This window comes from Uranotaenia lowii, chromosome 2 (assembly GCF_029784155.1).
Source record: "Uranotaenia lowii strain MFRU-FL chromosome 2, ASM2978415v1, whole genome shotgun sequence".
Taxonomy (NCBI): domain Eukaryota; kingdom Metazoa; phylum Arthropoda; class Insecta; order Diptera; family Culicidae; genus Uranotaenia; species Uranotaenia lowii.
Genome location: NC_073692.1, coordinates 202,790,470 through 202,803,908, shown reverse-complemented (window position 1 = coordinate 202,803,908; position 13,439 = coordinate 202,790,470). Strand labels below are relative to the sequence as shown.

General features: G+C 37.6%; 1 protein-coding gene across 1 annotated transcript in view; it reads left to right on the top strand.

The window, feature by feature from the left end:
* LOC129749513 (uncharacterized) overlaps window positions 1-13,439 on the top strand; it is a 98,203-nt gene that overhangs the window by 14,767 nt on the left and 69,997 nt on the right. The window contains exon 2 of the mRNA XM_055744493.1: window positions 2,074-2,228. Coding sequence (XP_055600468.1) covers window positions 2,074-2,228 — 155 coding nt within the window. The remainder of the gene's footprint in view (window positions 1-2,073; window positions 2,229-13,439) is intronic.

Here is a 13,439-nt window from a genome sequence, read left to right as displayed (position 1 = left end):
GAGAGGATCCTTTGCCAGAAATGGTGAAGGAAGTAGAAAAAACACTAAAAGAGTGTGGGCCCATTCTGGGGTTTGCGCCGATCGCATTGAAAGTATCAGCCCCTATCGTCCCCAGAATCAAAGGTTTACCTAAGATTCACAAACCGGGGAATGAAATGAGGGAGATAATTTCAGGTGTAAACGCACCCACAGAAAAAGTGGCAAAATGGTTACTAGAAGAGTTCAAAAGGATGCCAAAACCTTTTAGAACTAGATCGGTAACCAACACTCTGGAATTTGTCAAGAGACTTCAAGCTTCAGGCAACATAGAGGAGGATGATATCATGGTTTCTTTTGATGTTTCAGCACTATTTCCAAGCGTCCCAGTTAAAGAAGCTTCTAATCTGTTAGAGGATTGGTTGCTTCAACAACATAGTGGCAGCGCTTGGAGACTCAAAGTGCGAAACTACAAGAAACTTGTTGACTTGTGTATGGGACAGACATATTTCAAGTTTAGGGATCTGTTCTATAGACAGACAAAAGGGGCTCCAATGGGAAACCCGTTGTCTCCGTTTCTTTGTGAACTGTTTATGGCTCACTTGGAGGAAACTCTTGAAAAACAGGATTTACTACCCAAAAAATGGTGGAGATACGTCGACGATATTTTCTGTGTAGTAAACAAAGATTTTCTTGAGGAACTCCTGACAGCCATAAATGGTTTACATAAGAATATCAAGTTCACTTGTGAAGTGGAAGAGGATAAGAAAATCCCTTTCCTGGACGTTCTCATAAAGAGAGAAGATAATCTTTTCAATTTTGAGATTTACAGGAAACCAACCAATACTATGAGGGTTATCCCGAGCACCTCTAATCATTCATTCGGACATAAGATGGCCGCTTTCCATCATATGATCCACCGAATGAATTCGATTCCTCTCTCAAAAGAAGGGGAAGAAAAGGAACTTCAATATATCTTCCAAACGGCTAATAAGAATGGATACCAATCCAGTTCTATTCAAGCCATCATCAACAAAAAACAAAAAATTCTTCAGAGAAAATCCTTCACTACTTTAACTCCAATTCAAAACGAGTTTCAACGGAGATCGATGGAATTTAATAGCTTCAATGCTCTTGAATTACGATCCAAGTTAACAAAATTTGATATTGAATTGGTTTTTAGTAGTTCCAATAATCAATTGAAATCCATTTTAGGATCAACAAAAGATCCGGTGGAACTTTTGCATAGATCCGGTGTGTACAAGATCAGTTGTTCTGACTGTGATAAGGTATACATTGGACAAACAAAAAGGAAGTTAATAGAGAGATTCGAAGAACATTTGGCAATTGCCAAATCAGATTCGAAGAAAAAAGTTCTCCCTTCACAGAATCCTAGATCTTCAGTAGCATTACACATCTGTGAAACAGGCCATTTGATCGATCAAGAAAATATTTCTTTACTTCGGTCGTTGAACAGTAATTCGCTGAAGTTAGATGTAGCGGAAAGTATTGAAATTTTCAATCAAAATTCAGCTAATCTGTTGAACGGGGACAACGGACCAGGTCATAGTTGGCTGTTCAAGTTCTTAGGTAAGAAGAAATATAATTTACCTGACAACGCCCAAAATAGGGCGGGTAACAATAATAATCTACCTGACAACACCCAGAAAAGGGTAGGTAGGCCCAAGAAACTGACAACGGCACATTTGCCGAGCATTCGAAGGTTCTTTTTACCTACAAATAATTCAGAGCTACCTAGCTTGGACAATTTAAGGGAGGGAAATGATACACTTTCTTCAGTCGATAACCCACTGAGGATGCTAGCAAGTAGCTAGTGAAATACTAGTATTTGGGTCTTTCAAATACTGTAGCTGAATTCAAAGGAATCTTCGACTACTTTGAAATAATAAAGCTTTAATTTTTTTCAATTAATCAATATTTTTTCGAAGTGAAACAAATTAAAATTTCAAAAAACAAACTGTTTTCAATTTGCTATGAAAATTGTTTCTTAGTAAAAGATAAGAAGATAAACAGAGAAATACTTGCACTGATATCTAACGTCCATTTATTTTGTTAATCTCTTCCCTCCGAACACAGATTACGATTTAACACCGGCGCTGGTCATTTCCGGAATCTGTCTGGTTCCGCTGCTGCTGATGAGGGCGGCCCGAAATCTACTAGCACCGCCCTTCATCATTGTCACCGACCATAAAGAGTTTGTGTTCAACTTTCCGACGCGCTTCAGGATCGAGGTAAATATTTGTCAACAAACGGACGCGGAGAAAGCCCCGTTCGGCTGAAATTTTATAATAAGAGTCTACGTACACATCAGCAACAACACCAGTGTTGCTTACACAAAGCTATAATGTTTGCCAAAGTGTTTGAGATGGGATTGGGCTCCATATAGGTCAAGTGCAAGCGTGATTCAGTTTTGGAAAATTTCGGTCTGCCGAGACAAATTCGATTGTGGTAGGCTAGATGCTGATCGATGGTCTGAAATAATCCGTCTCCGGCATTTATACTTACGGGAAGAATTTTGAACGAAAAATACTAATATACTAAGTCATGTTGAATTTTCTGAAATTTGTAAACTTCGAGGTGCTTTTTTCATCGAGATCAATGAATTTCAAGTCATAATCTCAATTCATTGTTACATTTTAAGACAATTTTTATTCCACTCACTCACTGAATCTTGTCTTTCGTCTTGTTTGTTAAACGAAAACTATGGTTGACATTATAATCCTGATAAAAAAAATAATTTTGAATACTGTGAAATTAAATTGTTTTTTTTTTATTTTGTAAAATAGTAGCAGAGGAGATATTGATAAAAAAACGGCAAAAAATGCAAGAAAACACATAACCAATAATAAAACCAAATAAAAAACTTATTGATAAAAAAATTTGACAAAGAAATTCTTTTCGGTCTCCAATAGTCTTTCTACATAAAATTTAAAAAAAAATGCACTAGTTGCAATGAAACAGTTATGTATTTTTCTATTAACAACACCCTGGATGGGGGAGCAAAATTAGCATTGGCTTCTAAAGTAGCCGCTCGAAGATAACGTGCTAGTTTATCTGCCCTACTCGAATCAAGCCGAATAAAAAACGCCCCAATTTATGCAAGCGCTTGGATAAGCAACCGTGCAAAAACAGTCCGATCACAGATGAATATCATAACGGAAGCTAAAATCAAAACGCTGCTGGTAATAATTTCATCCTTAAATTTTACTACTCTTTGAACTGGAGTGACATGTTTTTTGATACCTACGATATAATGTATACTGAATTAAACTTGTGTTTAGCGAAGAATTGTAGGTTATAATTTTTTTTTAATTCTTTATTTGGAACGGCTCATACGCATATATATATATATATACTAGCAGACCCGGTAAACTTCGTCTTACCATGTTCAACTTGGCGTCCATTTTCCATTTTTCCTAGTTTTCTTTACATTTCCCTTCTTTCCCTTTACTCGAATCGTCCCGTTTAATTCTATCAAAATTAGACCTAAGAATTTTAACTTAACGGGTCTTTTAAAATCCTATTTTTGTAACTTGTTCCATAAATAACTGTGTGTTGATAATATGTATGTTTCATTTGCTGTATTCCATTTAGTAGATTTATTCCGTTTTGTTCGAGTTCACATAAAGGTTTCAACCGAAATAAAAAGTTTCTCATTTATTGGAATACATTGCTTATGAATATTTTTTAAAATCGAATTTTGAATATCGGGACAATTTTTGGAGTATTTGCCGAAAATTTTGCCTAACTAGGCGCGGTCCTATGGGGGGGGTGATCGGGGTGATCACCCCCCCCCAAGCGGCAAAAAACCGTTACGAAATACTCGCAAACGCTGAATTAGATATAAAAACTAAGCACTTTTCATAGTAGGTGTACTTTCGAATTCTCAAATTTTTCCACTCCGTGGGGGTGTTTGTTCATTAAATGAATTTATTAATCACTTAATAGCTTTAAATTGAAAAGAAAAGTCGGTCCGCCAAACTAAAACAGCTGTAACTTGCAATTCTCTGGAACGAATTACATCAAATAACTTTTGTTGAGGTACCGTAATCCGGGGTAAGATTGATCACTTTTTTCAATATATTTCGATTATTTTTTCTATTAAGGGGAATGTGGCATGTTTTATATTTTTAAAACCAGTACTGGACTCCTATGAACGTAAAACATGGATGCAGAAATTTATTAGACTACTTCAAATTTGATTTAAAAATCGTTTTCGTCTCTGTTCAGAATTTGATGCTTTGGGGTGACATTGATCAGTCTCTATTCTGAAGGTTTTAACGAGTTTTCTTGAACATAAAGGGTGCAAAACACCTAAATAATATTTAAAAATGCTTTTTTATCAATTTAACCTTGATTTTTAACGTATTATTTTAAAAATATTTGTAATCGGAAAAATAACTATGATGCTGCCTACATTAAGGGGCTTAAATAATTATAATTGCTAAATAGTTTGAGCTTCAAAATACAAATGAAATTTTACCATCATACGTTCCCCTAGGCCTTCCCACTATTCCCATTTTCATTTTTTCTTCAGAGTAAACGATTTGATAGGGTTCCTATCCATTTGTCCAATACGGGCTTACTCTTGGAAAATGTCCTTATTTTGAAATTTTAAGAAATTTATCATTAAATTATCATAAAAATAGCACTCTAACTGTTCATATACAAAGAAGATAAGTTGTTCTTTCACATTAAACAACCCGTTTGCTTCTAAATGCTTTTTGGTATCATCAGAAGAGCTCTTTGTTTGCGAGCCTTGGAAAAATAGATATTTTAAGATTTTGAAATAAGATTTTTTACTAACAGAAAAAAATTTCAAACACATACCAAATTTTTCTTATTTGATACTCAATTCATAGGCTTTCAAACGTAGGAAACAGATTTCATAAATTCAAACTTACGACTGAGTTATTGATGATTATGTGGAAAAGTTTATTGTTGGTCAAATTTACCCCGGTGATCAATGTTACCCCGTTTTACGGTACTTACATCGTTGAATAAGAATTTGCTGACCATATACGCTACCGGCCATAAGTTTGGGATCACCCCCTCAAAAACAAGAAAATTTGTTTGGTCATATCTCAGTCATCTTATGACATATTGCATATCTTTTGATCTCATTCTAAAGTCGATGATCAAAACCTTTTTCGTATGTTTTGGCAAAATGTATATGTTTACTTAATATGACTTGAACTTGGCTTAACGTTGGAAAATTTCCAAAAAATCGCACTTTATATTTCAACCCGATCAGTTCAGGGTAGGGAAATGCATTTGATTCTTTTTTCATAAATGCCAAAATACATGTTTTTAAATTTTGTGCTCAAAATTTACATAGTGCTTCAAACGAATAAAATAGCTACTTGAGTTATCGATCAAAAGCTTGGGCTTACCCCTCAATAAGTTTGGGATCATGCAAAATATTCAATTTATTTTCGTGCAGGTCTCTGTCATCAAACAACGTATCGCTAATCTGATAAGTTATATGAGTTACGAGTTATATGAGTATGAGTTGTTTTCGCTTTTTGGATATTTAGTGAAAATGTTTTTTTCAGACTAACTTCGTTAAAATTTTAGCCATAATTTAATCATTTTTTGATTATGTTCACCAAATAGCCAGTTTATTCAATAAATGCCAGCAAACTTGTTTCGACCATAACTTTATTATCTTACGAGTTATTGCAGATCGGTTTGCTCCATGTTTGATGGATCAACATATCTCGATCCTTTTTAGAAGTAAAACAGACTTGAGCACTTAAAGGTTAAAATTAGTTTTGTGGCCGTCCAGATATCACGTGGACAGAAAAATGAGATTTTTACCCTCTTCTCTCTCTCCGTGCAAAAATGTGGACATTTGACAATCCCTACCCCCTCCCAAAGATGTCCACCTGGACAGATTCGATTTTTATTGCCTACATCTACATTTCCTAATACTACATTTCCATTTCTTGGTTTAATTTTCATTGCTATCTTCGATTTACAGAATGCATCTCAATTTGAGATTCTCAAAACCTCATATTGTTTTCCGGATTGAAGATACCGAAACTGTCCAGACAATTTTAATTAAAAAGAAACATTTAATTTTCAGAAGATTATTTAAAAAAATAAATTCTTATTTTGGAACTTTTTTTGAAAAAAATGAGCTTGGATTGTATTCGCCTCGACGTAGCAAAAATTAACGATTTTTATTTATTGATATAAAACCATTCTTCATAACTTAAACTATTTTCTGATATTTAGAATTTCAATCTACATACTTTGAAGTTTGAAAAAGAAATTAAAATTTAAGATAAATATATGGAAAATGGGCAAACACATCAAATTAAAAGTTTATTTAACTCGTAATAAGTTTCTTTTTTTTTTTAAGTAAATCATTTATTTTTTTTCCATTTTTTATTTACTGTGATATTTTACGTCTTTCATTAGCTTTTATGCTTTTATACCCCTTTGGCTCATTCAATTTGAGCCGTTATCACAATTAAACAATTTGAATAATGATCAATAGTTTTTTAAAAAAAAAGAATTATTTAATTTAAATCTTTCAAAATTAAGTTAATTAAGTAAGAAATGGTTTCGATAAAGTTGTTCTGAGACCAAATTATGATTAAAATTATAAAAATAAATTTCAATTACCTATGGGGATTTTATGGTTATTTAAAATTACATTAAAAATGTGAAACTTAGATTATTGGTTGAAACTTGATATCAGTTTTGCTTCAGATTCTATACAAACACAAAAAATAGTGTTTTTCACCTGCTTTGAATAGCACTTTTGCTTTGAAATTCTATCATCACTTTTAAAATATTACACACAATGGTATTTTTTTGCAGAATATTCGGTGATGCAGACGGCACTTATGAACACATTTTAAGCTTATTGACGATTTTTCATTTTCAGAATATTCGTTTCACCGAATACTTGAAAAGGGCCAATAGTTGGTATTCGGCCGTTCGCACTATTCGGTACATCTCTAATGATATCTATTCAATTTTCGAAAAATACTGAAAATACTACTTCTGAAACTAAAGGTGATGAATGAAAGCTGAAATCGAGTTCAGAAATTTATTTCCAGAACCAATTTATAAAACATAGGCTCTAAAAACTTGCCTATGTTTTAATTTTTACCAGGTGAGATAAAACTAATCCGTAATCCCCGACTATTTTCTCGGAAACAAGACAATCGCTCAAGTTGAATATTTGAAAGACATTTTTCTAATTTTTGACCAACAAGGCTGGATTTCAGGATTCACACTAATTATATCGAAGATACTGTTTTCAGTTCATCTACACAATAATATCTAAAATTTGAGGTAGAAATCCAGCTTAATTTTTAAGGTTATAAAATCCACTCTGAATCTGAAAGCTTGGTTATTTCAATTGCAATTGATTATGAATTTTCACTGAAATTTTGAAATAGTTTAAACTTTCAGAAATTGACTCTTTATTCAATATGTTTTTATTTAATTCAAACGTCATAAAAAAAGTTTAAAAATATTGAGAGCATGAAGAAAAATCTACTTATCACTTTTTTCATGAATAGTTCGTTGCTTAGTTACTTTTTCTTTGGATTCAGTTTCAACAAAACCCATAACATATCTACTACACTAGTATGAGAGCTTGAAACTCAAGAGAAAAACAAATGAAAATGAAGTTTCAAAAGCTTTATACCTAAGAATATGATTATGAAGATCTTAATTTAGAATTAAATTTATAATTAAAAATTGAAGAATTTGAACAAGAATTAATAATAATTTGATACTTTCGAACAACGATTCAGCAAAATACTTCAGAAAAATAATTAAATATTCAGTTTTTAATTCATACCAATTATTAACAAACACTTTTCTCAAATAATTGTGATTTTTTTTTTGAATTTTCTTCAAAGACAATTTGTGTTTAATTTTCATTTGTGAAATAACATTTATATCGAAATTTTTTTTAAATAATTCTGAAAGTTATAATTTTTCAACTTCCAAATGTAAAATTACGAAAATTATCTTTTTATCAACACTTTTTGGCGTGAACATCTATGATTCGCAGATTGTTTAATAAAAAGATTTCAAAATAAGTATAATGAGGCAATTTGTTAAAAGTTTTCACTATTTTTCTTAAATTTCAATTTTTTCAAATTACAAACCTACAAGTATATAAACCTACTAAATAAAAGACTTATTTGCAACTGCAAACAAGTCCCCCCCCCCCCCCTCCTTCATTCACCACTATGTTTCTCAAAATACACGTTTTTCCGCCAGATATTTAGGATTCTTCTTATTGACTGATTTTAGAAAATTTGGAAAATCACCCCCCCCCAAGAGCACACTCTAGGACCGCCCCTGTGCCTAACGCAGCGCTTTCAGCTCCCAATTAGCTTTGGACGCTGTATTTTTTAGAGCTGAAGAAATGAAACACATAATAAAAGATTTTTTACTGACCATTTTCAAACAGCTTTTTCTTCACCATCCTCATGCTTTGAAGCAATTTGAATTAAAATCCATATTTTCACCAAAATCATTTCCAAAAAGTTTTGCCTGATACCTAAGTTATAGACTTTACACATTTCAACTCAATATGTTCCCAAACAGCACTTGTCATGGCATTAAATCTGACGATTTTGTATACTGCAAATTCCTTTTTTTATTCAAGCAAAAAATGCAAATTAATTCCTTTGAACTTCAACCCAATGAATCAACGAAATGATTGGTTTTGAAAAGAGAAAAACATATGTTTAGATATATTCACCAATTATTTTAAAAATTCTAATGGAAGCATTGGGGTGTTCTGATTTCAAAATTTCCTGAACATTGTTTGTGGTGATCTGTGATTTCATTTAGGATTGTGTAATATTTTTAAGATTTAATAACATTTTATTGAAAAGCAGATTTATTAAAATTTTAAAGATCGCAATGAAATAATCTGTTCAGGCCTCGATGGTTTCGTGAGCTCATTTCAAAAATGAAACACCGGGGCAAATGCAAACGAATATCACCACAGTTCAACTTTCACATTTTCTGAAAAAAATAATATTTTCAAAAAAAAATATTAGTTATGTTGACAAAAACAAATATCGAAGTATACATTTGTCCCATTTATTGGGGCAAGTGAAAACACAAAGGTCTTTTTCAAATGCATCTGTGAAAATTGCGTCATTTTAAAGTCAATGAATTTAATACTTGTTCTTGTTTGTCTGTTTTATCAACTTTCAATTATATGTCCTAAGTTTTTCTCCGGAATAAATTAATGCTTGGTACTTCAATTTCACTGAATGCTGTTCAACCAAAAGACCTTGATTTACAAAGACCTTTATAATAATTTTGAATATCCGCTTATGCTCCAGTATGCTTTGGTTACTATTATCTTGCAACGACGTTTGCTAGCGACGCCTCGCCCATGGAGACGAAAAACTAACCCCTCAAAGAAAAGAAAATTTCTAAAAATGGATGCCTGACTTTTCAATTTCAGATTTTGGCAAAACAAAATTTATTTGTTTTATTCGATCCGCAAAATGTCAATCTGAGTCATATCTAGGCGTCATTCATAACCATGTGCTGTAGAAATGAGCTAAGAATCAAGAAGAAAAAAAATCACATCAAGGCTTTATATCGCCACCACTTGCATTTAAAATATGCTTGGATGAGAAATACGCGCCAAAATATTCTCTCTGATCAGTATGCTTTGCAATGGTTACTATCCCCTTCCGACGTTGGCTCGCGACGCCCTGACCATGGAGACGAAAAACAAACCGCCCAAAGAAAAAAAAAAACCTCTAAAAAATGGAAGCCATGACTTTTATTTTATTCCATTTATTTATTTATTTTATTTACATAGTATTCCGTCTCACGACATAACTTGACGAACATAATTCCTAAAATTCACTCGGTTCATAGCAACCGTTCTCCAATTTCTCGGGCACCCCACGTTCGCCAGATCACGCTCCACTTGGTCTAACCACCTCGCTCGTTGCGCCCCCGCTCGTCTTGTTCCTACCGGATTCGTAGCGAACACCTGTTTTGCAGGACAGTCGTCCGGCATTCTCGCAACATGTCCAGCCCAGCGTATCCGGCCAGCCTTCACCACCTTCTGGATACTGGGTTCGCCGTAGAGTAGCGCGAGCTCGTGGTTCATCCTTCGCCTCCACACTCCGTTCTCCTGTACGCCGCCAAAGATGGTTCTTAACACTCGTCGCTCGAACTCTCCGAGTGTACGCAGGTCCTCCTCGAGCAATATCCATGTCTCGTGCCCGTAGAGAACAACCGGTCTAATAAGCGTCATATACAGGTTACACTTCGTACGAGGGCAAAGTCTTCTCGACCGCAGTTGCTTGTGGAGTCCATAGTAGGCACGACTTCCGCTGATAATTCGCCTCCGGATCTCACGGCTGGTGTCATTGTCTGCGGTCACCAGTGAGCCGAGATAGACAAAGTCTTCGACTATCTCCAGCTCGTCGCCGTCGATCATGACCTTGTTATTACTGGACAAGCGGGTTCGGTCGGTCTCGGATCCGCAGGCCAACATGTACTTCGTCTTGGACGTATTAATCATCAACCCAATCCTTCCTGCTTCGCGTTTCAGTTTGCGGTAGATCTCCTCCACCGCCGCAGATGATCTGCCGACTATATCAATGTCATCGGCAAAGCAGATAAGTTGACTGGATCTGTTGAAAATCGTGCCCCGCATTTCGCCCACCGCTCGTCGAATAACACCTTCTAGCGCCACGTTGAACATCATGCAGGATAGACCATCACCTTGTCGAAGCCCCCTGCGCGATTCGAATGAACTCGACAATTCACCCGAAATCCGCACACAGCACTGCGTTCCATCCATCGTCGCCTTGATCAGTCTGATTAGCTTCCCGGAAAAGCCGTTCTCGTCCATGATTATCCATAGCTCGTTACGATCGATCGTGTCGTATGCGGCTTTGAAGTCGATGAATAGATGATGCGTAGGGACTTGGTGTTTACGGCATTTTTGGAGGATTTGCCGTAATGTGAATATCTGGTCCGTCGTAGACCGTCCCTCCATGAAGCCGGCCTGTTGACTTCCCACGAATCTGTTTGCTTGTGGCGTGAGGCGGCGGAGTAGGATTCGGGACAACACTTTGTAGGCGGCATTGAGGACAGTGATCGCTCGGTAGTTCTCACAGTCCAATTTGTCGCCCTTCTTGTAGATGGGGCATATTACCCCCTCCTTCCACTCCTCCGGTAGCTGTTCTATGTCCCAGATCCGGATTATCAACCGATGTAGGCAATCGGCCAACCTGTCCGGGCCCATTTTGATGAGTTCAGCTGCGATGCCATCCTTCCCAGCCGACTTGTTTCTATTCAGCTGGCGAATGGCTTCCTTAACTTCACTCATCGTTGGGAGTGGCTCCTCTTCCCCCACCGTCTTGATCTCCTGCATGTGCGCCGTTCAGGTGTTCATCGAAGTGCTGCTTCCACCTTTTGATCACCTCACGATTGTCCGTCAGGATACCCCCGTCCTTATCCCGGCACATTTCGGCTTGCGGCACGAAGCCTTTGCGGGATGCGTTGAGTTTCTGATAGAACTTTCGTGTTTCTTGTGAACGATGCAGCTGCTCAAGCTCCTCGAGCTCCTCCTCCTCCAGGCGGCGCTTTTTCTCCTGGAAAAGTCGGACTCGCTGCCTCTTCCGCTGTCGGTGATTTTCCACATTTCGACGGGTGCCTCTTTGCACTACTGCCGCCCGCGCGGCATCCTCTTCGTCCATCACCCTCCTACACTCCTCGTCGAACCAGTCGTTCCGTCGAGATCGCTCCACATAACCGATGACGTTCTCCGCAGCACTGTTGATGGCTGTTTTGATGGTATCCCAACAGTCCTCGAGAGGGGCTTCGTCAAGCTCGCCCTCTGCCGGCAGCGCTGCTTCGACCGATTGCGCGTAGTCTGCCGCGACCTCAGGTTGCTTCAGTCGCGCGATGTTTAACCGAGGCGGGCGCCGGTTTCGCGTGTTGTTCACTACGGAGAGTTTTGGGCGCATCTTCACCATCACCAGATAATGGTCCGACTCGATGTTGGCGCCCCGACAGGATCTGACGTCGATGATGTCCGAGAAGTGCCGGCTGTCGATCAAAACGTGGTCGATCTGTGATTGAGTTTGGTACGGTGATCTCCAGGTGTACTTGTGTGGGAGGCGGTGCTGAAAAAAGGTACTACGTACGGCCATTCGTTTGGAGGCGGCGAAATCAATGAGTCTGAGGCCGTTTTCGTTGGTCAGCTGGTGCGCGCTGAACCTTCCAATTGTCGGTTTAAATTCCTCCTCCTGGCCGACCTGAGCATTGAAATCCCCGATGACGATCTTGATATCATGTTTTGGGCAACGGTCGTATTCACGCTCCAGCTGCGCGTAGAATTCGTGTTTGTCGTCACCGGTACTTCCGAGGTGAGGGCTGTGCACGTTGATGATGCTGATGTTAAAGAACCGGCCCTTGATTCTCAACCGGCACATTCGTGAGTTGATCGGCCACCACCCGATCACGCGCTTTTGCATCTTTCCCATCACTATAAAAGCTGTTCCAAGCTCGTGTGTGTTGCCGCAGCTTTGGTAGATGGCACGACCATCTGGGTACGTTCGTACCGTGGAGCCCTTCCAGCATACCTCCTGCAGCGCTACGATGTCGAATTTGCGGCTCTTCAATTCGTTGGAGAGCACGTGGGTACTGCCCACAAAATTTAGAGATCGGCAGTTCCATGTTCCAAGTTTCCAATCGCTAGTCCCTTTTCGTCGCGTGGGTCTTTGCCGATTTCCATCCGAAATTTGTTGTTCGTTATTCGTTGCTTATGTTTTTTAGTAGTCACAGGCTCGCAAGGCCCGCAGCTAACCCCACTATCTCGCAGGAGGACCGTCGTGATGTTGCTGTTTTGGGTCCCGAACACCACCAGGACGTTGTTGCACTCCGCACGCCGCCCCTAACATGGAGAACAGACGCGTACGAAGCCCCCTAACTCATTCTGCATGCGACCAAAGCATCCACCGGGGTTGGGTACCCGATCTCCGCTAAGGTTGCTCGCACCCCAGCTAGTACCACGGGGAGGTAGAGAATCGGAGTTGCAGACAAGAGGTGATATGACCACTACCCGAAGGTTGGGTGTATGGGGTCTCGAGTTGCACATTGTCTACTTCACTAGCCAAAATTCCAATTATTACAAATTTAACTATAACGGCCAATTCATGTGACTTTTTGTGTTTTTTATTCGATATAAACCGATTCGCATGCCTACAGAATATTCTAAAAATAATTTCATTCGGATCGTTTGGGTAATTTTGGAGGAGTAGTACTACAAACACCGTTACAAGAGAATTTTATATAATAGATTTTTTTTTTTTTTTTTCATAAAGAGATAGTGAAACTTTTATGATAAAAAAAATTATTATAATTTTGGTGATGTCTGAAAATAAAGCTGAAAGAAAAAATGGTCAAAAAAAAGA